This window comes from Gopherus flavomarginatus, chromosome 4 (genome assembly GCF_025201925.1).
Source record: "Gopherus flavomarginatus isolate rGopFla2 chromosome 4, rGopFla2.mat.asm, whole genome shotgun sequence".
NCBI lineage: Eukaryota > Metazoa > Chordata > Testudines > Testudinidae > Gopherus > Gopherus flavomarginatus.
Window position 1 is genome coordinate 157,383,490 of NC_066620.1, and position 25,705 is coordinate 157,409,194.

The 25,705-nt window shown below is 39.1% G+C and overlaps 1 protein-coding gene across 2 annotated transcripts in view; it reads right to left on the reverse strand.

Moving 5' to 3' along the window:
• Window positions 1-25,705, reverse strand: part of MYO6 (myosin VI) — a 169,933-nt gene that overhangs the window by 62,198 nt on the left and 82,030 nt on the right. For both annotated transcript variants that reach the window (XM_050950114.1, XM_050950113.1), the window contains exons 12-15: window positions 25,425-25,569; window positions 18,288-18,445; window positions 16,704-16,795; window positions 9,748-9,820 (exon numbers count right to left, since the gene is read on the reverse strand). In XM_050950114.1, coding sequence (XP_050806071.1) covers window positions 9,748-9,820; window positions 16,704-16,795; window positions 18,288-18,445; window positions 25,425-25,569 — 468 coding nt within the window. The remainder of the gene's footprint in view (window positions 1-9,747; window positions 9,821-16,703; window positions 16,796-18,287; window positions 18,446-25,424; window positions 25,570-25,705) is intronic.

Consider the following 25,705-nt stretch of genomic DNA (forward strand, 5'->3'; position numbering starts at 1 on the left):
CAAAATGTTACAAAAGCTAAAAAAAAAAAAAGCAGCCCACTCCCTAAACATTAGGTGGGTAGGTCCGTACTACATTGTAAACCACATATCCCCGGTAGTGTACCAGCTTCAACCACCAAAAAAAATAAAATTGGCACATGCCAATCAGCTCAAAACATATGTTTTTCCCTAGGTTTCTGGTCATGGCTTCGTGGGCCTCGGTTGTAAATCAACCACCTGCCTGGACCATCCGGGTTTCCAGCTATCCATAAAATCATAGAATCATAGACATTAAGGTCAGAAGGGACCATTATGATCACCCAGTCTTGCCTCCTGCATAACACAGGACACAAAATCTCACCCACCCACTCCTGTAACAAATCCCTAACCTATGTCTGAACCACTGAAGTCCTCAAATCGTGGTTTAAAGACTTCAAGGTGCAGACAATCTTCCAGCAACTGACTCGTGCCCCACACTGCAGGGGAAGGTGAAAACCTCCCAGGGTTTCTGCCAATCTGCCCTGGAGGAAAATTCCTTCCCAATCCCAAATATGGCAATCGGCTAAACCCTGAGCATGCGGACAAGACTCACCAGCCAGCACTCAGGAAAGAATTCTCTGTAGCAACTCAGATCCCACCCCATCCAACATCCCATCATAAGCCATTGGGCATATTTACCACTTGCAGTCATTATCTAAATTAAATAAATAATTTTTTTTTTTAAAATGCCTCCAAAGACTATCCCTGGCTCAAGCTGCTAATGGGGCCTGAGCCACAGTGTGGTGCAAGCCTAAGGGGGATGTGCCTTAAACACAGTGCATAGTCCGGATAGACACAGCAGGGCCACAGCAAAATACCTGGTGGGTGGCCCCAAACCTCCCACGAACCCCCAAGGGGCAAACCCTGTTCCTCATGTAATAGCCTAAAGCAAAATAAAAACGCCCTTTGGCAGGCAATAGCAATTATTAATCCCTAAATGCAGTATCACTGTTGTAATCTCCTAAACCAAGCAAACAATATCCATAATAAAAGCCAAAAAGGGCTCTAACAAAACAATTAATAATTTAGGGAGTTTTTGGTCCGTGCCTCAGTTTCCCCAATATGTGCATTCATGTTGTTCTCTTTTCTCTCTTGCTTTGTTAGGGTAAAACCAAGTAGCAATAGCAAAAGCCCAGGAACATTCTGAACAAAAGTGGTGCAACTGCTCTTGCTGCTTCAGGCTTGCAAAATTTATTAATATAATATAATGTACATGTTGTAGCACATATCTATAAAAATCCTCGAGTGTCCAACGCTTTTGTCCTCCTTTGTTAATTTTACCACTGTTCAAAATTAACCATGTTAAAAAAACGGTTTATTATTGACATAACCTTAATCCCAGATTTGGACCTTAGCGTCCAAAATATGGGGGTTAGCATGAAAACCTCCAAGCTTAGTTACCAGCTTGGACCTGGTACTTGCTGCCACCACCCAAAAAATTAGAGTGTTTTGGGGCACTCTGGTCCCCCTGAAAAACCTTCCCTGGGGACCCCAAGACCCAAATCCCTTGAGTCTCACAACAAAGGGAAATAATCCTTTTTCCCTTCCCCCCTCCAGGTGCTCCTGGAGAGATACACAGACACAAGCTCTGTGAATCCAAACAGAGTGAATCTCCCTCTCTGTTCCCAATCCTGGAAACAAAAGTACTTTCCTATTCCCCCAGAGGGAATGCAAAATCAGGCTAGCAATCCAACAAACAGATCTCCCCTTGATTTCTTCCTCCCACCAATTCCCTGGTGAGTACAGACTCAATTTCCCTGAAGTAAAGAAAAACTCCAACAGGTCTTAAAAGAAAGCTTTATATAAAAAGAAAGAAAAATACATACAAATGTTCTCTCTGTATTAAGATGATACAACACAGGGTCAATTGCTTAAAAGAATATTGAATAAACAGCCTTATTCAAAAAGAATACAAATCAAAGCACTCCAGCACTTATATTCATGCAAATACCAAAGAAAAGAAACCATATAACTTACTATCTGATCTCTTTGTCCTTACACTTAGAAACAGAAGACTAGAAAGTAGAAACTGCTTCTCCAAAGCTCAGAGAAAGCAGGAAGACAGACAAAAGACTCAGACACTCAATTCCCTCCACCCAAAGTTGAAAAAATCCGGTTTCCTGATTGGTCCTCTGGTCAGGTGCTTCAGGTGAAAGAGACATTAACCCTTAGCTATCTGTTTATGACAATTATCCACTGGCAGGGGGGCAATTGTGGCTTAGCATCCTAAAAATGTGGCATCACATATTACCTGGGGCCTCAAGTTCCCTGGCCCTGCATAACCCTCCCCAATTAAATCCCAAACATAATTAACCCAAAACTGCCCCTGCTATAAAAATCCAACCAGGTCTTTAAAAAGGCTGCTTCTAAAATTGGGTGGCCCTTCGCAACATATAAGAGGTGGTGCTCCCACAATAACATGGCTAAGCAGTATGTGCTGACTACATCTTCTATCTATCAGCACATATAAATTGTAAACGGCAACACTCAGCAGCTGTGGCCTATAAAGCCCTCTCAAATAAAATATTAAAAAAAGGCACTGCCAAGCCGCTTTTATAAAATAAATCAATACATCTGCTAAAAAAAAAAATAAAAATACACGCATCAAAATACATCCCCCACTAAGGCCCATGTGCTTACCTATACCTCTGCGTATGTTTAAAAAAAAGCACCTATTCCACAGTGGCCCTTAATTTACTGTTACACTCTCAGGCACAACATTTTTGCAGTGCATTGGCCCGCGGTTATGCAAAGTATGGTTAATATCTCTAATTATGTTGTGTTTAATTTTTCATAAATCACACCCAATGTGTTCCTGCCGTTAGCGCACACACAAAAACAACTAACCGTATTCCAAACAAATGCCTCCTCCTTTACAGTGTTGCAGCACACGTTTAATCTAAAAAAAGCTGCCTTTGTCACAGACATCCCAATGGGGCATCTATGCCAACAAAAAAACATGTTATGCTGTTACTAATAAAGCCAGAAGCCATTACTGACGCATGTATGCAATTATTGCTGCCCTAACCATTTTGTTTGTGCTATATTGCTGTTTATGTAAAAACCCAACAGTAACCTTAGCCACCGTGTCCGAGGGAAGGGAAAAACCTAATGGTGACCCTTCACAACAAAAGGTTGACTCGTGGTCAAAGGGGAGGGGGATGTCACAACCCAGTGGCCCTCCTCCCTCAGGGGGTCCCTTGGGGAGGCAGATCAGTACTGTATGTTGCTAACACTGTTGCAAGCATCGCAAGGCATTTTGGGAAGGAGCACACCAAGGTGTAAGTGTGGAACAAAAGGTTTCTTTACAGGCGATGAAAGGCCGATGTGGGGGAAGGGGAATGAGTTAACTTGATGTTTCAGCTACACCCGAAGATAAGGAGCTGACTCCAGCCCAAGGCCATTGCACACACTGTGCTACTTGCCAAGAAAGAAGTGGGGGAGTCCACCACCCCCTGACCAGCCGTGAGAAAGGAAAGTAGCTGAATAAATTGCAGGGGCCATGAAAAGGAGTAAAACAACAAGGAAAAAATAACTAACTGTCTCACGGTCACTGGTATGTTTTGGGGGAAGGCTGAAAAGGCCACAAAAAGCCAGTCTGGACTGGTACAAAAAGTACCAGGAACAGAGGGCCCTAACAAAAACACCCCCAAAAGAACCCAGGACTTAAAAACCCTCCCAAAAGCCAAAGCAAGTCAAAAGTCACAGCAGACCCTAAACAACCTGTGCATGTGACAAAAACTCCCATCCACCTTTCTCCCCTTTTCTTCTTACATTACACCCAGGCTTGGTCAGCCTCGAATAGTACATGTATAAGTACAAAAGTGAGTTAGGGCTAGAGTACTAATGCTTTCTTGCTTCCTTTCAGTAACATAAAAGCAGCCCCAACATTCTCCACTGTTACTTTATTATTTTATTAATAAAGCTTTAAAATTCAGTCACTTGGTGTGCTCCTCCATCTCCTCCCCTAAAAATCCTGTGGCCTCAGCCTAATCGACTGACACCCCTGACAGATTGGTAACATAAGTCTGTCACAGTGGTCCCTTATAACTTTTAGCCTAGTAGTAGGGCACTCACCCAGGATATGGGAGATTCAGGTTCAACTCCTTCCTCTGCTTGATAGGGAGACAGGATTTGAACAGGGGTCTCCAACCTCTTCAGAGAGTGCTCTAAAATGCTGGCTATAGGATATTCTGATGTGGTTTCCTCAATCTCTCCTGATGAAATAGCTCCAGTGTAGATAAATACTTAGTCATTGGGCCAGAGAGAGAGAGAGAGAGAGACTCTACAGCCTGGAGGTTAGGACACCCATCTAGATGGTGGAAGACCCAGGGTCCAGTCCCCCTGCTCCAGTGATTCTATTTATCCAAAATGGAACAGCTTCAACCAGAGTGATGGACGAGTCACATCAGAGTATCCCACAGACCAGTATAGTTATAACACTCTCCTCAGAGGCAAAACTCTCCTGTTCAAATCCTCTTTCTCCGGCAGGCATGGGAGAGTTAAACCTGGCCTCCCTGCAGCCCAGATTAAGGTACCTAACTCTTGATAAAGTCTCCTAAAAAATTGGGAGCGGTGGGGTTTAGGACACCCTACTCATCTGCATCTCGCTTTGTCTAGTTCAGGTGGCTCTGCTGGCTTTCTATTTCTTAGACACCTATCGTTGCACATGCACTGGAGAGGATGGCGGTAACTTAAGTGGGAGTGGGGACTACAAACCCATTGCCTCACTCTAACCTCCTTATGATGCAACTCAGGCATCCTTCATGAGTAGAGAAGAGGAGAAGGCTGCCTCGACTTCAGTGTAGGTATTTACCTAAGCCAAGAAACTGACAAAACAGGCAAGGACCAAATTAGATCGGATTACGCCCAAAAAGGTCTGCGCCAGCAGTTTGGGAATTTCAGCTGCCACAAAAATTTGGCTAGGAAAGAACAGATTGTTTGGCAACAAAATAAGAGTACACACTGGAACATGAGAACGCTGTATCAATGCAGCAAAGCCAGAATATTAGTTAACAAAACTACAACTACATCTTTTTCTATAGACAGTCTCAGTATATGTGACACACACTGGATTGGAAGTGGCGAACTTTCCATAAAGCACCGTAAAATCATCTACTACGAAGGACAGACATGACCAAACAAAAGAAGTTGCCTTAATATTCTGGTTACCAGAAAAAGCTTACAGTTCTTTGAAAAGCTATACGTCATCTCACATAATGAGCGTTAAACTACAAGATGTGACTATAATACAAAACTACACACCCACAATGCATGCAGAAGACAACATCATAAACCAATTTTACAATGATCACCAAAAAGAGATTCCCGGAACCCTCTCTAGAGGTTTTTTGGTCACAATCATAGAATCATAAAAACATAGGGAGGACTTTACTGCCAAGATGGGGAATGATAACATGGACTGGGAGACCTGGGAAAAGAAGGCATAGAAATGAATAAGGGGACTGATTGTTTGTATTGCAGAACTGAAGCAATCTGTTTAAACACACAGCATATCAGCACAGATGAGTCAATAAAGAAACAAAGATTTCTAATGATACTACAAAAAACATGATCAATGTCATCTTAGTAAAAAACACTGGAAAACAAGTGTACTAGACTGCAAGTTCTACAGAAGGCTAATTACAAACTCAGACCATGGGGCAGTGATTGGTCTGAGTTTGTATTTAGGCTTTTGAAGTGTTAATTTGCAAAAGACAACAAGGTGGTCTATGGCATCAAAGCTTTGAAAAATACAGACACTACAGTGACTTTTCAAAACACCATCAGTGGCCCACTTTGCCCCTCCCTTAGGCCTAGAGAACACAACAGCAGAACAATTCTGGGAACAGGCAAAATACATAAATTCCTGCCATGAGCAAAAGCTTTTAGGGGCGAGGCCATATCAAAAAAAGGAAAGACTAGGTGACACCAGAGACTGAAAACCTATCTAGAAGAAATAGAAAGCATAACATCTGAAAGCTAAAAATTGCCTGGAGTGGAAAAAAGAAATACAGACAGCTCCACAAGGAATTTAAAAGAATGGTTTAAAAAAAAGAAAAAGCTATGAAAGACTGGCTTGAGAGAGAAGGCAAAGAGCTTGAACAATACTTACATAAAGTAATGCTAGAGGGCTTTTTCAGAAAGTCAAATTACTATCAAAGAAGTTAACACCTATAACAAGTCAGCTACATCATGCTCAGGGGAACTATATAGTAGATAAAGATCAAAAGCTTAAAAGATGGAAAGAATATTTTCATCAGCTATTGAACACGAATAGTCTTTGAGGCTATCAACTGTGAAAGCAACAATGAAGGAAGACACATATTGGAAGCAGAAACTGAAACTGCAATCATGCCCCTGAAAAATCAACAAGACACCTGGTACAGATGGTATACTGCCTCAAGTGTTAAAGCCTGGTGGAAGAAGCAAGGTTATGCTCCTTGACAAACTATGCAGGGACAAAGGGCGAAGTCCCTGAAAACTGGCAATACTAAATTATTGTATTGCTCTTTTAGAAAGGTGAGGTGACAGATGATGACAGCTACAGAGAAATAAGTCTTATAAGCATTCCTAGTAAGGTATTCTGTAGAATGATTTTCGGCCAAATGAAAAAAAAAACAGAGGAAATCCTTTCGGAGTAACTAGCTGGCTTTAGACCTGGATGGTCCACCACAGATCAGTGATTTGTTTTGCGCCAAATCTTTGGGGGGTGGAAGAGAGGAGAGAGAGATCAATGAATCTATTTTGCACATTCACTGACTTTCAGAAAGTATTCAACTCCATTAACAGGCAGGCTCTGTGAAAAGTACTCAAGTGGTACAGTTTTAGCAGGAAATGGATTCCAATATTGCAGTGTCTGTACAGCCTAGTTTGGCACGCGGTAAGAGTCAGTGGTGAGCCGAGAGAGTGGTTTGAAGTGAAAAGGGGGTCAAACAAGGATGCGTACTCAGTCCAACACTCTCTCAGTAACATCGGTGGAGGCTGCAGAATACTGGGGACAAATTATCAATCAACTTGACTTTGCGGATAATATTGTAATGATAATCCCTGTGGAGAAATGCAAACAAGAAGCAGCAACTAACTTGTACACAACATCCAGAGAATGGGGATTAAAAACAAATGAACAAAAGACCAAACTAAAGGCAACATCAAAAATCAACAGGCTAAACTAGTCATCAATGGTGTAGTAACCAAACAAGTAGATGGTTCATGCTACTTGGGTTCCACCATAACATTTAACAAATGACGTGAAGACAACATAGAAAGGCAGACAGCTATTGACAACGAATGTTCACATGCCTGAATAAAAATGTTCAGATAGTTAAATCAACGTCTGTGACAGCTAAAACTAGATTTATATAAAACATTCATTGTACCCACATTACTTTATGGTTGTGAAACATGGGTATTGATGAAGAGCCTGGAGCAAAAGCCACAAACATATGAAATGAGTTTCCTGTGCTGTAGGCATAGGTGCTGGAACTAAGGTGCTGGGGGTGCAGCAGCACCCCCTAGCTTTAAGTGGTTTCCATCATTTACAGTTTGGTTCAACAACTCCTAGCCCCCCTCATTATACAAATTGTTCCTGCTGTAGGTGTAACACTAGATAAACTAAGAAATGGCAGCATCCACAAAAAAGTGAAAGTGCAGTGACTATAATCGTCAAAAGATGCTAACTACAATGGTTTGACCACATCACTAAAATGACCCCATAGTGACCGCCTGCAACTGTTCTCTGTGGAAGAGTGCATGGAGGGAGAGAGTGGCAATGGTCAGCCACAAGACAGCTGTATAGTACAGTATATAAAACCATCCAGACAACACCTTAACAACAGGCTCAAATGGCAGCTCAAAATAGGTTTGCGTGAAATCTGCTCACAACCCTGGCCCTACCCAATATTGGCTTTGGAAAAAAGAAAAGATGATGATTTGAAAAGTAACTGTCTAAGCCAACATAATCTACCTTTGTTCTGTCCCCTATTCAAATACTGCTTACAGATGTTCACTGCAATTACTGCCCTCTCTCAATTTTATTATAGGAAACTATATTAAATTCAGAGATTTAGGCAGAAGAATCCTTTATTCCCAAGATCCAGCGTTAGGCAGGAGTAGCATCTGCACTGAGGCAGAGAAGAGTGAGATTTCCTCCCCACCAAAAAAATATAGACATATTAAATCAATGCTATATTTAAGGAGTCTACTGATTATAAATTATCAGATGTCACTGAAATTGGAACATTTTGGAAGGTGCAGTATAAAGTAATACTCTCACACCTCAGTCTCATATGGCAACACAAAAAGCAAAGCCTCAAATGAAAATGTATTTATACATAAACCAGTGGTATTGTCTTTTCTCATCCATTGAACTAAGACAACAGAAAGCCCTTTCCTGCTTCTGAGGCACATTTGAACAAAATAAATATGCATCTGAAATAATTAAAAATGATTTTTTTGTAGGAATTCAAACCTCCTTGAGCCATGACAACAGTCATGGAAATGTGTACCCATATCAGACTACCAGATGGGGCTGGTTTGTGTTCATACAACAGGACAGCACTTTTCTTGCTGCTACCCTTTAGGTTTCTTCCCTAGATCATCTCCTACTGTTCTGTCAGCAGCCATCAGTCACCTTTGCCTGACATGGCTACCAGTGGCCAATGCAGAGCCAGTGATGCATGTCCATGTCTGCCTAGGAGGAAAGATGTCTGAACACATCTATAGATGCTCAGAAGGAACCACCAGTGGTGACTTTGCAACTGATGCCAGATGGGGGTATCCTGCCATCATCACTGCCTCCCGATAGGAATCCTGAAGCTATCACAGTCAATGCTGCACTGAATTGCATGTCAAAGTCTGTTTCTCTCTTCATCATATTGGATAATCCCAATTAGAGTAACCAAAGTTGGGAGCAGATAGACCTTTTTAGTCCTCTCACATACTGAAAACAATAGCAATATCTACATTTTTATTTTGTTTTTAATTCATCCTGTTCAAGCAACAAGTGTAAGGGGGGAAAAAAACTGAGAAAAAATGTAAAGGAAGGACCCCTTTATTTCCAAATATATAAACATCTCTTCTTTGGTTTACAGATCTTTTAAATTTCCTTATGCAAAAAAAATATTGCTCTGTATACCTCACACTATCTGCTTTGATTAATTTACCCGGAAAATTCCACATGTTCACCACACTCAAAATTACAAGATATTCAGGGCAAGTACTATGTCTGAGCATTTATTTATATGCACTTATCACAATGAGACTCCATTACTGACTGAGGTTCTGTGTGTTACTATTATATAAATAGGGCAGAAGAATCTTCCCTGAATTAATTTCTGCCACAAGTATTGGTCTACTCTCTGCAAAAACAAACTTGCAGAGACTCTGATGAAATCTCCACCTTTGACCCTCAGAAGGAACAACTCAGTGGGCAGAAGCAGGCAGTACTTGGAGATGTACAGGGTCATCTGCAACAACTGCCACAAGAAAATAAAATAAATATGCCTCAATCTTGCAACTGCATCAATGAAGAGACCTCTGAATCCACACAGACACAGTTGCAGCATCAGGAACTAAAACCCCAGAGCAGGATCCACAATTCTAGGACGGTGACTGATACGACAAAATTACTACACTACTCAACATATTTTTTTTATTCTATTGAAAGCCACTATGCTCCAGGACCATAACACTTTAATGAAACAGTATAAATGTTTTTCAAGTACATACCTATACAATCCTGATTATCTACATAGTGCACTTCATTGACTCCCAGATCTTCTTTCTGGTAAAGTTCTTGTTCCTAAAATAGAAAAAATAAAAATATTCAGGGGAAAATACCGTTTACAATAGTTTTTCCCATGCACCAAAAGAGACAATTTTAACTTTTATAATGACAATGAACAAACAAACAGGAGATTTTAAAGTGCTTGGCTATAGCTTAATATAGTTCCAATTCCATTTCTTTAAAATACATATTGTATTGTTAGTGTTAGATAAATTAGGATAAAGTGCTTCACTAAGATGTCAATATTTGTCTTGAGAACATTACTTTCTAGTGTTAGAATCATTTGGAGTTCAGCACTTTGTGAAAAATTATTAATATGAAAAATTATTAACAGGAAAAACTGATCTTTAAATTTAACTTATTTCTAGTTTCTTAGCAGGGTTACTTGATTACTTTCAAACATATATGCAAGAATTTTTAAAAAGTCTAAACAATATATTCTTGATTAAAAATAATGACTTCCTGAAACGAATACAAAGAGATTCTAAAAAGCCCTGAATCCCAGTTTAGAATGTCACAATAAACATGATGAGAAAATTACGATCTTTTCTCCTTCACACCTTCCACATAGGGTATTTTATTTTACAGTATGCTTTAAGTGCCAATTTGAGCTTTCTGATGATCATAAAAGTTTCTCCTGTGCTGTGATTCTGACATATGAAATGGTTCTAAGAACCAAGTGCAACTAGCACCACACAAAACATTTTTAAATTCTTAAAGTTTCAGAAATATATTTCAGAAAACATTAAGATAAGATGTCTTTTACTTGTCCATTAAGCTACATCTCAGATATATAGCTCCTTTGTGCCTTCCGCCACCCAAAGTGTGGTAGTAGATGTCTTATGGAGATTATAAAATGAAGAGCTTTTGTTTTGTTTTTTAAAACGGTAACATTTAAAACATTTTTAAATGAACCTTGTAAGTTTTTGGGTTGGTTTTTTTCCCCCTCCAATTTCTAAGTTCTAAAATTATATAACATACATTAAGACTCAATCGATTTTCTTCCTCCTCTCCAACTTCCTCCCTACCTGCTCTCACTCCCCTTTTAAAAAAATATACTTTTTTTCAAACTCAAATTGATTTTTTAATGCTACCCAGACATAACTGCAGGACACCTTGGACAATAAACTGCTTAGTTTATTTTTTCTATTTGAAAATTCAATTGGGAGCATTAAACATTTCCCAAATGTGCTCTTCCCACCATTTATATTACACAGCAACCAGAGGGGCCGAACAGGATTGTGGATCTATTCCTTTCCCATGAAAAACTGATATCAAGGTAGAAGATATTACATGAGAAGTTAACCAATAAGTTGTGGCCTTGGGTGCCCCTCAATGCCAAATGGCAGAGGGCTCACCATAATGTAACTCATATCAGGTTTGACACACTCAGTGCCCACAACACACAGTTGTCTTTAGAGGCATATAAAAAGGTGTCATGTAAGATATTATATGGAACATACTAGTGACACACTGTTCCCAAAAAGCATTGTGTACAGGCTGAGTAAAAAGAGTTGTGTGTGTGTGTGCTGGAGATGTGTTCTTCAAGTGTGTATGGAAGGCAGTACATACACCAAGCCTGACAAAGGAATGTGGATTTGCATGTCTGGCTGGCTTGGTTACAGAGTACAAGGAACGTATATTTACAGATAAGTTAAACAAAGCCATCAAGCTAACGAGTGGCAAAGGAGACAATTTAGTAAGCACACCCGGGTAGGGAGAACAAGGGAATCTGCATCCCAGGAAGCTTTCCTGGCTCTTGAGGCAGGGACAATGGATTTTTTGTAATAGAACGTGCAGAAAGACATTTTAGTTATCCGTCATTTAGGGAACACAGGGAGCAGCATTCTCTGAGCCTGTGAAAGTTGGATCCCTTGGCCAGGAGGACCAGAGATGCTGGTAACTTGATGTAGGTGAGGAAACTAACATGTAACAGTTTGTAACTTGCTAAAATTACATTTTAGACACTAAAAAGTGTGTTTTGTTTGCAAGAATAGCTGTCTCTTTTTCCCTTGCTTATCATTTAAATCTCTGTTTTGTAAATAAACATTCTTAGTTTTACTATAAACCATCTCAGTGTTGTTATATTGAAGTCAAATGTGAGTCTTCAGCTAACAGGCTAATGTGTGCTCTGTCTCTTTGGAAGAATTGAAATTAATAATTTCTGTGGGCGTCCAGTGAATATACCAGGAGACATCTCTGGGGAACTCAGGAACTGGGGTTAATTGCTTGTTACCTACAAGACATAGTTTAAATTGGCAGGTTCTCGAGGAGTTTGCTGGCAAGGCAGATGGGCTGGACTGGCAGGAAGCTGACACAGCTTAGTAGCAGCAGAAATGCTCTCACTTGCTGAGGCAGAAGGGTAAGAAGACAGTGGCTTACAGTTCTGGGAGTCCTGATCAAAACATCACAGTGGTGTGGTCTGGACAGGACAGGATTCACACACTGCTCAACTGGTTGACTGATGTTCACATTTCAAGCACTGATAAAGTAGATTTTACGTGAGAAGGCTTTGGACAGTCAGTTACAGTTTGTTGTTTTCGCTTTATTTCAGGCAACAAAAGAAAGTATAAAAATGAGCAACAGCAAAATATCTATGAAATTAGAAATAGCCAGACTGAAGGCTGAACAGAAAGATCAAGAATGAGAAGCTGTGACAGCTGTGTATGAACACCAGAAGTGGGAAGCTGAAATGAGAGCCAGTGGGAGCCAGAAAGACAACAGCAAGGAGAAGCATACCAGCAAACCCTGGAAGAGGAGACAGCTGCCCGTTAGAGAAACATGGAACTGAAAAATGGACAGCCTCAGGAAAGGGTAGGAAAGACAGTGTAACCTGAGCTGGGAGGAAAACCACAAACAGATCCCACAGGTCCCAAGTGTTCCCTCTTCACAAGGAACACCCAGCTGAGATAAATTATCCCCCGAGCACAAAGGATCAGATTGTATTAAAGAATAGTTCTGTACTTTTGAAAGACTGTGCAAATTACATAAAATTCCAGAAGCCCACAAAGTGCCCACAGCGACTGCAAAGCTCTCGGGTGAAGCATAAAATGTGTTTAATGAAGTGGAAACTGAACAGAGTTTGAAGTATGATGAATTTTAAAAGGCTGTGTTGCAAAGGATTCAAATTACCCCTGACGTGTACATGGTGAGATTTAGAAACCTCCAACAGAGAACGTGTGTGTAAAATGTGTGATTTGATGAGCAAAGGGGAAGGGGCTGATTATGACAAGTTATTTGACCCCTGTGCATAAGGGCATTTACTAAGCATTTGCTCTGAAACAGAGAAGCCAATTGGAATAAAACTTTAGGTTCTGTATAAGAAGCAGCTGTACAGGATTTGTTCATAGGAAACAGCCAGGACAGAGCGCCCAATGGGTGCAAGCCACAAAGAGAAGGGCAAAAAGCCTGGTGTAAAGGGGATACTCCATTTCACCCTAGTAAAATGTAGGGTGGTTGGAGCCCAGAAGCTCCCCAAAGCCGACTCCCATCATGGTAATCACATTTACAGACCCTAAGAAAAAGTGTTACATATGAAACTCCACTGAACACCTGACAAACAGGTGCTCTAAGCAAAGGGAATTAAGCCCACATACCACCCAGCCCATATCTTTAGCAGAACAGAAGGTGGGGGCTATGTGATCAGAAAAGAGAGTGGACAAGTAGGAAAAGACAGTTGTGAATGACCTTGAAGCTTAGGAGATGGTATGAATACATTTGCTCTGACTCTAAAACCAATGTCTGCTCCTTATATAAGAAATGAGCCTTCCTATACCCACTGAACTAGCTCTGTAAATGCAGATGTGGAGAAGGAAATACTAGGATCTCTTTCATAGAATTAGAAGGAGCATAACCCTTAAAAGATGCAAGACACTCTGAGAATAAGCTAAGTAGCTGGGGCCAAGATACAATTAGCTCCATAGAATGACTATTGGCTTACCTATGGATGTTTATATCTTTAATTCAAAATTTTCAGCCAATATGTATGCAAATTAAAATTCAAAGGTAGTGACTCCAGACATCTAAAACTCCACACATAGGCTCTAAAGTTTGAGGTACTCAGGAATTCCCACAGGCCCCGAGTAAAACTTTCAGGTAACTACAAAATTCACCTTGTTGAAGGGATCAAGAAGAATAAATAGAATAAATTAAGTTTAGAATTTCCATGCTAAGCTGTTCTAAAAATAAGAAATAGAAAAAAAAAAAAAAAAAGAGTTAAGGTACTTTCCAGGGGATATGAACTCGTGTTTTCAAACATCTGATCTTGCAAATATCTTGTCCTATAACTCCGCAAACTTGTGGCAAAACACTATTCCTATATGTCACCAGTCCACAAGGATATTCAGCCAGATTGATTTACTTCTGACAAAATTGGAGGGAGGCATTCAGATAGAGCTTGTAAGAGAAACTTAATTAAACTTTAGATACATTTTGGAGAAATCATCCTCTCTCCACAATGTTATATTTCTTTTAAATATAGTAACAAACTCTAAAGCCACCTCACATTATAAGTCACTAAATGAAACCCAATCTAAAGCATTCAAACTATTAAAATTATTTGATTATATACTCAAATGCCACTTTCATCTGTACAAAGCTTGCAAACTCTGAGTATGCATCAATTATTGTTTTTCGATGTATTGTAATTTTAATTAAATATTCTTCCAAGCACTCACATGAATAGGCAGAGAACAGCCTTTTTTATTTCCTTATTATTGGCCTGTCTTAGCAAATTTGTGTCTGCAATAGACTGCTAGGCATATTATGAAATATATCATCTTTCCTTTGGCCACGATAGGCTTTAACCCAGCCCATGTGACAAGTGAAGGAGCTCAAATAGTATCCAAAATTTGAAGAAAAGCACTATAAACAATAATTTAATATTTAAAAAGATAAAAATCTGCTTGGCTTTGGTATATCTTTAAGGTAATTGCAGTACAATAACTATTTGCTCAGAAAAATGCTACTCAGTATAATCTGACCTTTTACCTAGTTTTCTAGTATGCATTACAAAGTAATAAAAAATTGTTACTTGTAATTGTTTTCTGAAAGTACTCTCTCACAGAGATGACACAGTCTTATTTCGCCTTCAGAACTAAAGCTAGATAGAACTCAAATAGTTTTAGTTACTGTTAGCTTCCATTTTTTTTAAAGTGCTTACTGCTATCAATAATTTAGTGAGTCTTATAAAGGAAGTACATTAAATTTAAATACAGCTAGTAAGAGACTGATAAGAATATTACCTCCAAGCTCTGCTACCTCCATACAATCTCAGACTATCAGGATCACATATATCCAACAGAAAAACCAAGAACTCCAAAAGCTTAGGATGTTAAATGCCACCATAGTGACAACAAGACTTTAAAAAGGTTTTTGGCCTTGGAATTTGAAGCATCTTCTTAATATTCCTGCCATGCTGAGGAAAAATGGTACTCAGACAAGAAAAATCATCTCTCTCATAAGTTTGATGAAAACCTGATTTTCCAACAATTTAGTCACCGATGCAGTTTTACTTAAAACAGCTCTATCTGGAAGTTCATTCAGAAGTTCTTAAACCATGATTACAAAGTCACTTTTCTGATTGCATGGTAGAGTTTGATATCCTCTTTCAGTGACTTATATAGCAAATGTTCTCGGGTCACAAGTCAACATTGTCCTAAAATTAAAGTTAATAAGTTCCTGGGGATAAAACTGTGCCAAAGTAGCCAGATTCTTTCTTGCCCTGAGCTTCTAAAAGGCCTGGCTCACTTAATCCAGTGTTCAGGGGAGCCTCTACAATCTTCCCAATCCATTACTCTTGTTCTTAGGAATATGATAAACTGCTTTGACCTCTTATGCTCTTATCCCTTTCCTACCTAGCTCTTCAGTATTACAGGCAGACAGACACAAGATAAGGAGCTGTTTCTGAGTCTTGCCCCTCTCAGGCTGCCCCAGCCAAAGTACCAATGGTCCTTTTTAAAGTTTAACCAGTAGTTTATCCAATCATACTGGTTTTCAACAAAGTCTTCTTAATATGCAGCAGAAGTGCAACCTGAACACACGTCATTTTAGCTTTTATTCACTACTTTGAAGTCCTAGATCAGTTTCAAACATAGTGATTTCATGAGCACTACCTGTTGAGAAGGGGTCACATTTGATAGTACTATTTGAGGAGAAAGTATTTCGTAATTGAGAGCTTACTGAATACTGAAAGCTAAGCAGGGCAGTTGGAGTAGTGACAAAAAACCTGTGCTGTCCTGGGGCACATGCAGTTTAATAAGAGCATCTGAACTCTCTCTCTCCCCTTTTGCATGGGGAAGACAAGGAAAGCCACAAAAATGGTGCATTTTAGATTTTACCTTGTAGTCATCTTTCAGATCCCTCCTTAGAAATCTCCTCTGCCACAAAGCCTACACTAAACAACAGTTAGGCATTTTGTGTGCTGTGACCAGTTTATCAAACTGACTAATATGTCATTGTTTCCTGGCATTTCCCGCCCCCACTCCCACCCATTGCCTATAATCTCATGCTCCGACTGTAAACTCTTCAGATCCAGGACTGTCTCCATTGTATGTCTACTCTGGCCTCTAGATGTTAACACACTACAATTAATAATAATAATTGCTTAGTGCATTGTGCTTAATGCATGTTCCCAAAGATGAACAAAGCACCAACCAATTCAGACTGGGAAATAATTTGATATATACAACAAATGAAAAATTCTTCAACCAAGAGCAAACTACACTTTAAGTATACACTTGACTCTACACTATAACAGACACACAAAGTTCTTTAGTTGTAATTAAAAGGAAAATGAACAAAAAGTGTATGGAAAGCATTGCTATTTCATATACCCTTATCTTAATTTTCTTTTCAGAAAAGTCAGTGGGTTACTCAGACGAAGTGCAATATAAATTACCTCTTTCAGAATCCTTTCATTGAAGAATTGCTGCAGCTTTTCATTACAGTAGTTAATACAAAACTGTTCAAAACTGTTGTGTTCAAAATATTCTGAAAAACAAAACGTTAAGCTGCTTTTAATTATGATAAATTAGTATTCTGAAAATTTAGTTATATAATGTTGGGGGAAGGGGGTTAAATAGAGTTAACGTTTTAACACCAAATCTTTTGTTCAGATCCATGACAAGCATATTGAATGAAGTGGTTTTACAGAGTCTCATAGTACCTGTAACAAGTTGGGTATAAACCAGAAATAAAAAGGACGTGAAAGTTCATGTTTCTGGAACCAATAACTTGCAGTTATATCTGATCTCACACTCTCCAATACAAGTTATTACTATTATTATACACAGCAAGAATGCAGTAGAACAAGGCCCTTATCTCCACGCTACCACCTGCCGCCCTGAAGCTACTTCACAGCACAGCCCTTACAAGAGCCATATCACCTGTGGTTCCCCTGGCCATCACTGTGGTGGCTGATATCCACATTACCCTCCTTCTGTTGGTGGTGTGCATCCTCACCAGGAGTGCTTCCACCCACTGAAGAGGGGCAGTGTGGAGGGCTGAGAGTCAAGGCTTGCAGCTCCCCATGGAGAGATCAGCTGCCCCCTAGGCTCTCAGCTCTCTGCTGGGAAGGGGGGAGGGGCAGCCACTCACCATGGCGCCCACCGGGGCAATTATGTGCGCCCGCCTAGTGCCCAGCAGGGGAGAGAAGCCGCGGCCCTGTGCCTGCTGGGGACCAAGAACTCCGGGGCTGCAGGCTGCGGGCACCGGTGTTCTCGGTCCCCGGCAGGCGTGAGGCTGCGGCTTAAGCCGGAGAGAAGCTGGGGCCCCACGCCTGCTGGGGACAGAGTACTCCAGGGCTGCAGGCGCCAGTGTTCTCTGTCCTCCCGGCTTCTCTCCGTACTGCCCAGAACTGGTGCCAAAAAAACCCATAACAAAAACCAACAACAAAAAAACCCAAAAACACTTCAACTGCAGAATGGATGGAATGCCGCCCCGTAGCATGTGCTTGCTCCACTGGTGCCTGGAGCCGGCCCTGTATCTGAGTAATTGTTGGCGCCCGTCACACCCTTCTGAAAACATGAATGTGCTACTGGACACAAAAAGGTTGGAGACCACTGATCTATCTTATACACCAAAACTGTAAAAATTAAATTCTGCCATGCCTAGTCTGGGAACTTTCTTGGACTCAAACTGCACAGACTGGACAGAGCTACACACAGGAAAAAGCGGTGTCTGTGTAGATACTCCAGCTTCACATTCATGATTTAGAGATTCTGTTAATATCGTGAGAAACTCCCCTATACCTTCGTATCTCAGAATTATCTGAATAGTGTCCATTCTCATTAATGTACCATTGTACCTACCCACAGTGTGTGTACACATACACGAATGATCAACAACAAGAAAATCCAAGAACTTTCTACCACAAAATCATGCATGAATCACTGCATCTCTGATAGCAGTAGAACAGGTAAAACTGATAAAATTATTTAGGAAACATGAAACTGGCACAAAAAAAAGAAAAAAGAGCACTTACCAAAACCAGCTATATCTAGAACACCAATGAAGAAAGAGGAGGTCTCAAATGGAAAACACTGGTTTACTCTGTTTACCACATGATCAAAAAGATGACTATATACAGTTTTAGCCAAGGCATCTCGTGCATTGTTCGCTTGTTCTACTTTCAAGGGTACCCTACAAAACAAAAAAAACAAAGAGACATCATTAAGTTTCAGAATCTTTTCACTGTTAATCACTTGAGACTACAAGGATGGAGGAAGATGTCTTTTCATTAAGGCACTGGACTAGAACACTGAAAACTTGGGTTCTAATGCGAATTCAAACACAGCCTTCTTGTGTGATTTTGGGTAATTCAATCACTCTGTGCCTAACTACACTAGCTGTAAAACATAGATAAATTTTCCCAACGTTAGAGGAGCGTTGTGAAGATAAACTCAGACACCTATAGGGATAAGTGCCATAGAAAAGCCAATAAAATAAATAAATACACTTCAGTGTAACAAAATATTCATCAGCTGCCACCATGATGGTGTCATGATTTTATTTTTGCTTTGTGTTTACTAATTATAGTTTACTACGCTTTTACAAAGATTAGGACATCAGTTTATCAGTAATTGGGGGGGCGAAACTGGACACAATTTGTTTATATGCTAAAAAGGAAGGGGTATTTTTTTTGTTTAATAGTCTGGAAAAGGAGAACATGTCCTTTGGTTTTTCTTCTTTTAAATTTTCAGCTTTTACGCTGCAATGTGCTTTTCCTAGCTTCATACTGTTTTCTTGGTTTTACTGTTTAAAAAGTTGTTTATGACTTCAGACGTTACAAAATACAGGATGAAAAAGATTCCAAGCACATCGGGTAAATCCAAAGCCAGTTAAGTAAATCTATGTTCAAATATATTTTAAAACGTCTGTTTACCATATTGGCTTTATGAAGTAGCTATCTAAACTCCTGAGAATGCAAGTCTTTTCAAAGCCAGTTGAAAGATTTACATATGAAAAATTACATCAGAATGAAAAAAATACAGATATACCTACAGAAATCCTCAAATAGTCAGATACTGCACATATGAATAAGTCATACATTTATTACTAGAAACCAATGTACAACTAGATGTGTGGGAAAAGACATCTAAAACAAGGAAACATGCAGCTTCACTAGAAGTCAAAATATGGAAAAATATTTTTTAATATATTTTAGTGCGGTAAAAAAACAAGAACACACACTCAGGCCCCACTCCTTCTGCCACTGAATCAAACTGCAAAACTCCCACTACCTTCAATGGTGCAGGATCGGGCCCTTAAAAGAGCAAAATTTTGCATGGAAATGTTAAGACCCCAGCAAAACATGCTGTAAACCTCTTTTAAAAGGAAGTTAGAATACAATATTGACAGTACTTTGCTGATAATGGCTATTACAAGTTTGTGCAGGGTAAGAAAGGCATGGAATTTATTTTTTCTTAGGAGAACAACTATATGTCTTAGTGTTAAAAAAGATCAGGGATGAAGTGGGATGGACTGAATGGGTAAGGGTATTGGAAGTGGTGCTGGAACTAAGGGTGCTGGGGTTGCTGCCACACCCCCTGGCTTGAAGTAGTAATAACAAATGCACGGTTTCCATGGTCTCCATCATCAGGACCCCCACTACTAAAACTGTTCTAGCACCCCGGGGCTTTGCTATTCGAATATGGAACTTTTCAAACGGACAAGAACGTACTTACCCCCAGCCCCCACAGCCATCATAACTAAAATATTTGCTGCTGACATCCATGTAAGAGCAGCATAATTTCATAATTATGAAGCATTAACTACCCTACCACCCCTACAGGGCTCTCTTTAAGTTAGAGTTGAGAAGAACTGGCAGGTCAGAGTGAGAAAGCTTACACGGTGCAGCTGTCCATGTTATACTTGTTCTGTATACCTATAGCAGCGTTAGTCTCCTTTTACAAGCACTACATTCTCTTGAAAAAAAAATCTGTTTTCAAAGACAGTACTTCTAATGTCTGAGATCGTTTTCTATTATAAATGATAAATTAGGAAAGCAAAGACTCCATTCATTATGGACAACTGCAGCTACATTACATTAGATAGTAATTAGCCTTAACACAATCTCTTCTTCCACTAAGTATCTCCTGATTTATCTTATGGTAACAAGTACTGGCAGGAATCTTATCCTATAAGCAGAGACCAGGTACCTTTATATTCCCTTTTGATATATTTATGAGATCAGCCTGGTAATCTTCACAACAATTCATGTCAATTGCAATTCTCTTATGTAATCCAGTATACCATATTTATTTAAAGATGTATTTGTTTTAGCTATAAAGTATGTAAACGGTTATAAAAACTGAGATGTTAATATCATTAACACATGTAACTAAGAAACTGCTAGGTATTTATTCTATTAAAATATTAGAACTACTCAAGATTGAACTACTGCAGCAATGTTAATTCCAGGACTGCACAAAACAACTATTGTGAGCACCTACTGCAAACAGAAGAAACCTATGGAAAGACAGAAATCTGGTTCTACAAATGCATTTTTCACAACTTAAAATGCAGAAAAGAATTATAATATAGTGTCCTGCTATTGCACTGAGATGATGGAATGTGGTTGGAGAGTTATTTGGTATGACAGACCAATAATGCAATATCATCATACTACATACTATCTTTCTTCCCTCCCAATCCCTCTCTCTCACATCCTGTTGAGCAGACAGTGTAGGAGTGATCTCTTTCTTCCCTTTTCTTGGTTGCAAGGAAGGAAAGGATTTTTTTTGTTTCCACTTTGTCCTTCCCTCCTCACTTTCCATACTTCTCGGTGAAAAGGGAAGAACTCTCTCTCCCACATTTTCTGGCTTCTGGAATGAAGCAAGAGCATTTCCTACAATACCGATTATTTGATCAGTGTTCCCTATATCATGCTGTGTAGGGAGACTTCTTTGTGATCCAAAAATAGGATGTAGATTGAGGTAGTAATCCCATCTGTTTGTGGTTTGTGAACTCTAGGTTGCAAAAGACTGCTTTACTCCAAGCGATACTACTCCAAGACTAAGCATAAGAAGCAAAAATGATACCATTTGAAAACATTTTACATTGTGTCATCTACTCCAAGTATATCACCTTGCACAGTACTTGTCTTGAAGGATGAATGGAGGGAGAAAAGCCGAGTAACCAAAGATACCAAGGTGCATTAATTTTGAGAGGAATATCAGATTTTGTATCTGAACACATTATTGCTATCTGTAGATTTTCTGGATATGCATTGCAAGACATCTGCCATTGTTCATTCAGGGAAGCTAACAAGGACAGATACATTCAGTGTCACTGACAAGCTCCTTTGGCATGTCCACTTCAGAATAGTATTTAATAAATCTATGAAGAGAGCATTTAACATCACCCTTCTTGATGGCTCTATTGTGCACAGCAGAACATAACCTTTTTTATACTCTGAGCAGAGCTATTTCATCTGAGCTATTTCTTCATTTCACCTATTAATTCTCTCAGAAAACAGAAACGGAGAAACCATGAACATTTTTCAGAATATACGTTTCTTTAAATCTAGAAGAAAGAATTTTTGTTTAATTTTTATAAGGATTAAACACAGGTTTAACCAATTATTTTTGAAATTATTTCACTGGTAAAACCTAGACATTTCATGAAAATCTAGTGCACACTAATCTGCTTTCATTATAGATTCAATAAGGTACAAGGGAAAGAGATAAGTTTGTTAATGTGTGGTTTTCTTAGCTGAATAAGTTTAGAATAAGGCTGGAGAAGGGGGCTTAATGCAGTGATTTCAGGTCTGCAGAGCTCTTCTTACTAATTCACAGAGTAAAACATTGTGAAAACTAAGCAGTAAAAGATCTACTGGCATAATAGTATAGCCACCTTTGAAATAGCACCTGTTAACATTGTGTCAGAGTTATCATGCTAGTGAGAAAGAACTGGACTCCTACCCCAAGGGGAGTATGCAGGTCTGGCAGTTAAAAAAAAACAAAAAAACCCTAGTCATTTTAATTGTAAATTGAGCAAATTTGATCTGGAAAACCATTATTACAGTCATTTTTTCAGAGAAGAGCCACCATAGAGACATTTAGAACAAATTTCCATACGTGGAGAGGCTAAAAAGATTAGGGTTTTTGATCTTAGAAAAGCGATAAATAAGAGAGAACATGACGGAGGTCTATAAAATCATGAATGATGTTGAAAAAGTGAACAGAAAAGTGTTATTTACCCTAACTACACTTTAGGGGGTCACCTGATGAAATTAATAGGAAGCAGGTATAATACGAACAAGAGGAAGTATTTTGTCACATAGAGTACAATTAACTGGTGCAACTCATTGCCATGGGATGTTGTGATGGGCAAAAGTATAGCAGGGTTCAAAAAAAGAACTAGGTAAGTTCATGGAGGATCATCAATGGCTATTAGCCAACAGGGTTGGGGATTCATCCCCATGCTCGGGATGACCCTTAACATCTGACGGCCAAAAGCTGGGAGAGGAAGACAAGGACGGATTATTCCATAATTGCCCTATTCTATACACTTCCCCTGAGCTCTGGTACTGGCCACGGTTGGAGACAGGATACTTGGATAGATGGGTCTTTCGCGTGTATGGCAGCTCTTATGTTCTTAAACATTTGAGGAAAGCTGGTCCCGCCCACTCCAGAGGATTTAGAACACTCCTTCACGCATGCCCTCCCTTCCTATTTCCAACCCCTTTTTAATTTTTGCCATCAGTGGCCATCCTGAAGTTCTCACTATTGAATCCCCTTCCCATGCACAATGACAAGCAGGATAAAGTGTTCACATCACTGCCTAACTATTCCAATTGTTTATTTCAGGTGTGGTCAAACTTACTGACCCTGTAAGCCACATACAACAATCTTCAGAAGTTCGAGAGCCAGGATGCATCTGCTGGGGCTCGGGGCTTTAGCCGTGTGGGAGGCACCTGACAGGGTTCAGGGCTTCAGCCCTGCTCCTACTGAAGCCCCGAGATGACCCCCTGCCCTGCTGGGCAAAAGTCCCTACCCCACCACCGGGCTGCAAGGCGCAGAGATCCCAAGCTCCGCCCCAGTCTGGTGGAGGAAGCATAGAGAGGTTCTGCAAGCCGCACTTCAATGGTAACAGAGGTGCATGTGCTCACCCCCCGTTTATTTTAACTAGAAATGAGAGGAAAGGCCATAAGTGAACAGCCACTTAGTATAATGTAGTAGTAGGAGAAAAAGATGCAGGCTAGAGAGCACACATACTGTGGGGTGCAGAATCAGTCTTAACATAGACCTAAAATACTGTATTAGCATTAGTATGGTTCAAGCCTGGAGAACATTCTAAATAGTCTTCAGTTGGGAAGCAGGCTTCAGTGTTACCTACTATAAAAATATATATATCTCTCTCTGTCTGCAGCAGTTCAAACAGCAGACTTGCCTACATTCATGTGGTGGTAAGCAACTCCATTACATCCTTAAAGTTCAGAGTATGACCAGAGAAATGCCAATGTTCCAAAGTGTTTTAAGATCAACTTTTCACCTCTTAAGTATGACAGTTAATGTACATTTATATTCTAACTTGCTGAAGTGCTCAACTTAAACTCAAGACCATAGTGTGAGACACCAAGCTTAAACCAAATTGCTCATGTTGCAAAATCATTTGCTATTTTGTATAGATGTACAACACTTACTCTAGTTTTGAAATCATGACAATATTTAGTGCTACAAGATACAAAAAATATCAATAGTAATGAGTAGCATTTTAAATCTCAAGTGATATAAATATTTAATAAAATCTATATAATAAAAATACTTTTAAAAGGAACTACTGATTTTTTAATGTGTTATTACTATTTACGCAAGTAAATTCAAGAATCCTTTTAATGGCTAAAGCACATGTCTTTCCATTTTAGTTTGTCCTCTTGTTCTATTTTTCTAACATTCCTAATGAAACAAAGAAAACTGCACAGTTAGCTTTTAAGTCTTTGTTGAGGCATATAAACCGCAACTATATACACACAGTTCTGCAAACACCATTTGCTGCAGTAGTTAACTGTTTAAACAGTAGAAGCTCAAACTTCATTGCCAAGAAACTGGAAAAATCACCCATTTTTCTACCATCATAAAAACTGTATATTTAAAAATGAAAAAAAGTTTAAAATCTGGATGACATTCCCAACAAGATTATAGCAATCGTATATTAAAGTTTTAGGCCTAATATTAACTAACAGTGGCAGAGTCACCTTAAATGAATATTTGTTAACTCAGAAAATGAGATATTTTGAAAGGTTTAAGTATGGATTTAACAAGTTACTGTTCTACATTTAGACTTAATGCTAACTTCACTGACACAGAAGTTTAAAAAAAATTCCAAAAACAGTCAATTTTAATTTATTTAAAAATCATTACTTAATCATAATACTGTAGAGCAATCACATTATCCTTCAACATGAAAGTAAATATAAGAACACAGAAAGGCAACAGGTACATTTTAGATCATTTAGTAAAATCAAACCACTATAACAACCACCACAAGCAACCAGCATAACCACCATTACTTACAAGCTAATATTTTTCACTTCCATCTCCATTTGCATCTTGCAAGGTATATAGCACACTTTTAATTACAAACACTATGTTTTCCCTTAACTTTTAAATAATCATTGTTATGCTAAAATTGATTCAGTTTGTACTTAAAAGTGGTTAAGCCTGTGCTTTAGGTCATTTGCCCTCTCTCAAATGTATAAGCAAAGGGCTGAACTCTCTAAACAATTTACTACAGTGATGCTGCTTATATTGTATTTTTTATATATATATAAAAATATATGCTCATAACTGCTATTTTTGTTACACAGATAGTATCCAATTCCTATAGTTGAAGGTGGGGGTAAGAGAATAAAAACTGGTATGATGGTAGACAGTTTATTTACCGTTTCAAGCTCTTTGGTATCAGGAAGTTGACTATCTCACTGAAGCAATGAGAAAACACTGAGAAATCTGCATCAAAATCCATGTTTTAGAAACTATTTACAGACAAACACATGAAGATTGAACAATGGACAGCTATTAATTTAAAAAGATATATCTATAATCACTTTTACCATTTATTTTTAAATGGGCTACTTTTGCATTTACAGCTGAACAGTGGAGTGTTCTGAACTTACTTTATAACCGTTCCTTTGGCGCCCCCTGCTGTTGTAAGCATGACTCTGGTGGTTAAGCTGACACGTAGATCATCCTGATCCAAACCTAGCAATTCTGCGCAGTATACTAGAGACTGACTAGATTTGTTCTTCAGAATGCATCCACCTAGTGAACAAGTTAAGAAAGATGTTACAACAAAAGCCAGCTGAGATGACAATTAGTGACTACTTATTTTAAAAAAAAGATGAACTCAGAACTGTCAACAGATCAATATCCACCTTTATATTACTGATAATTTAGT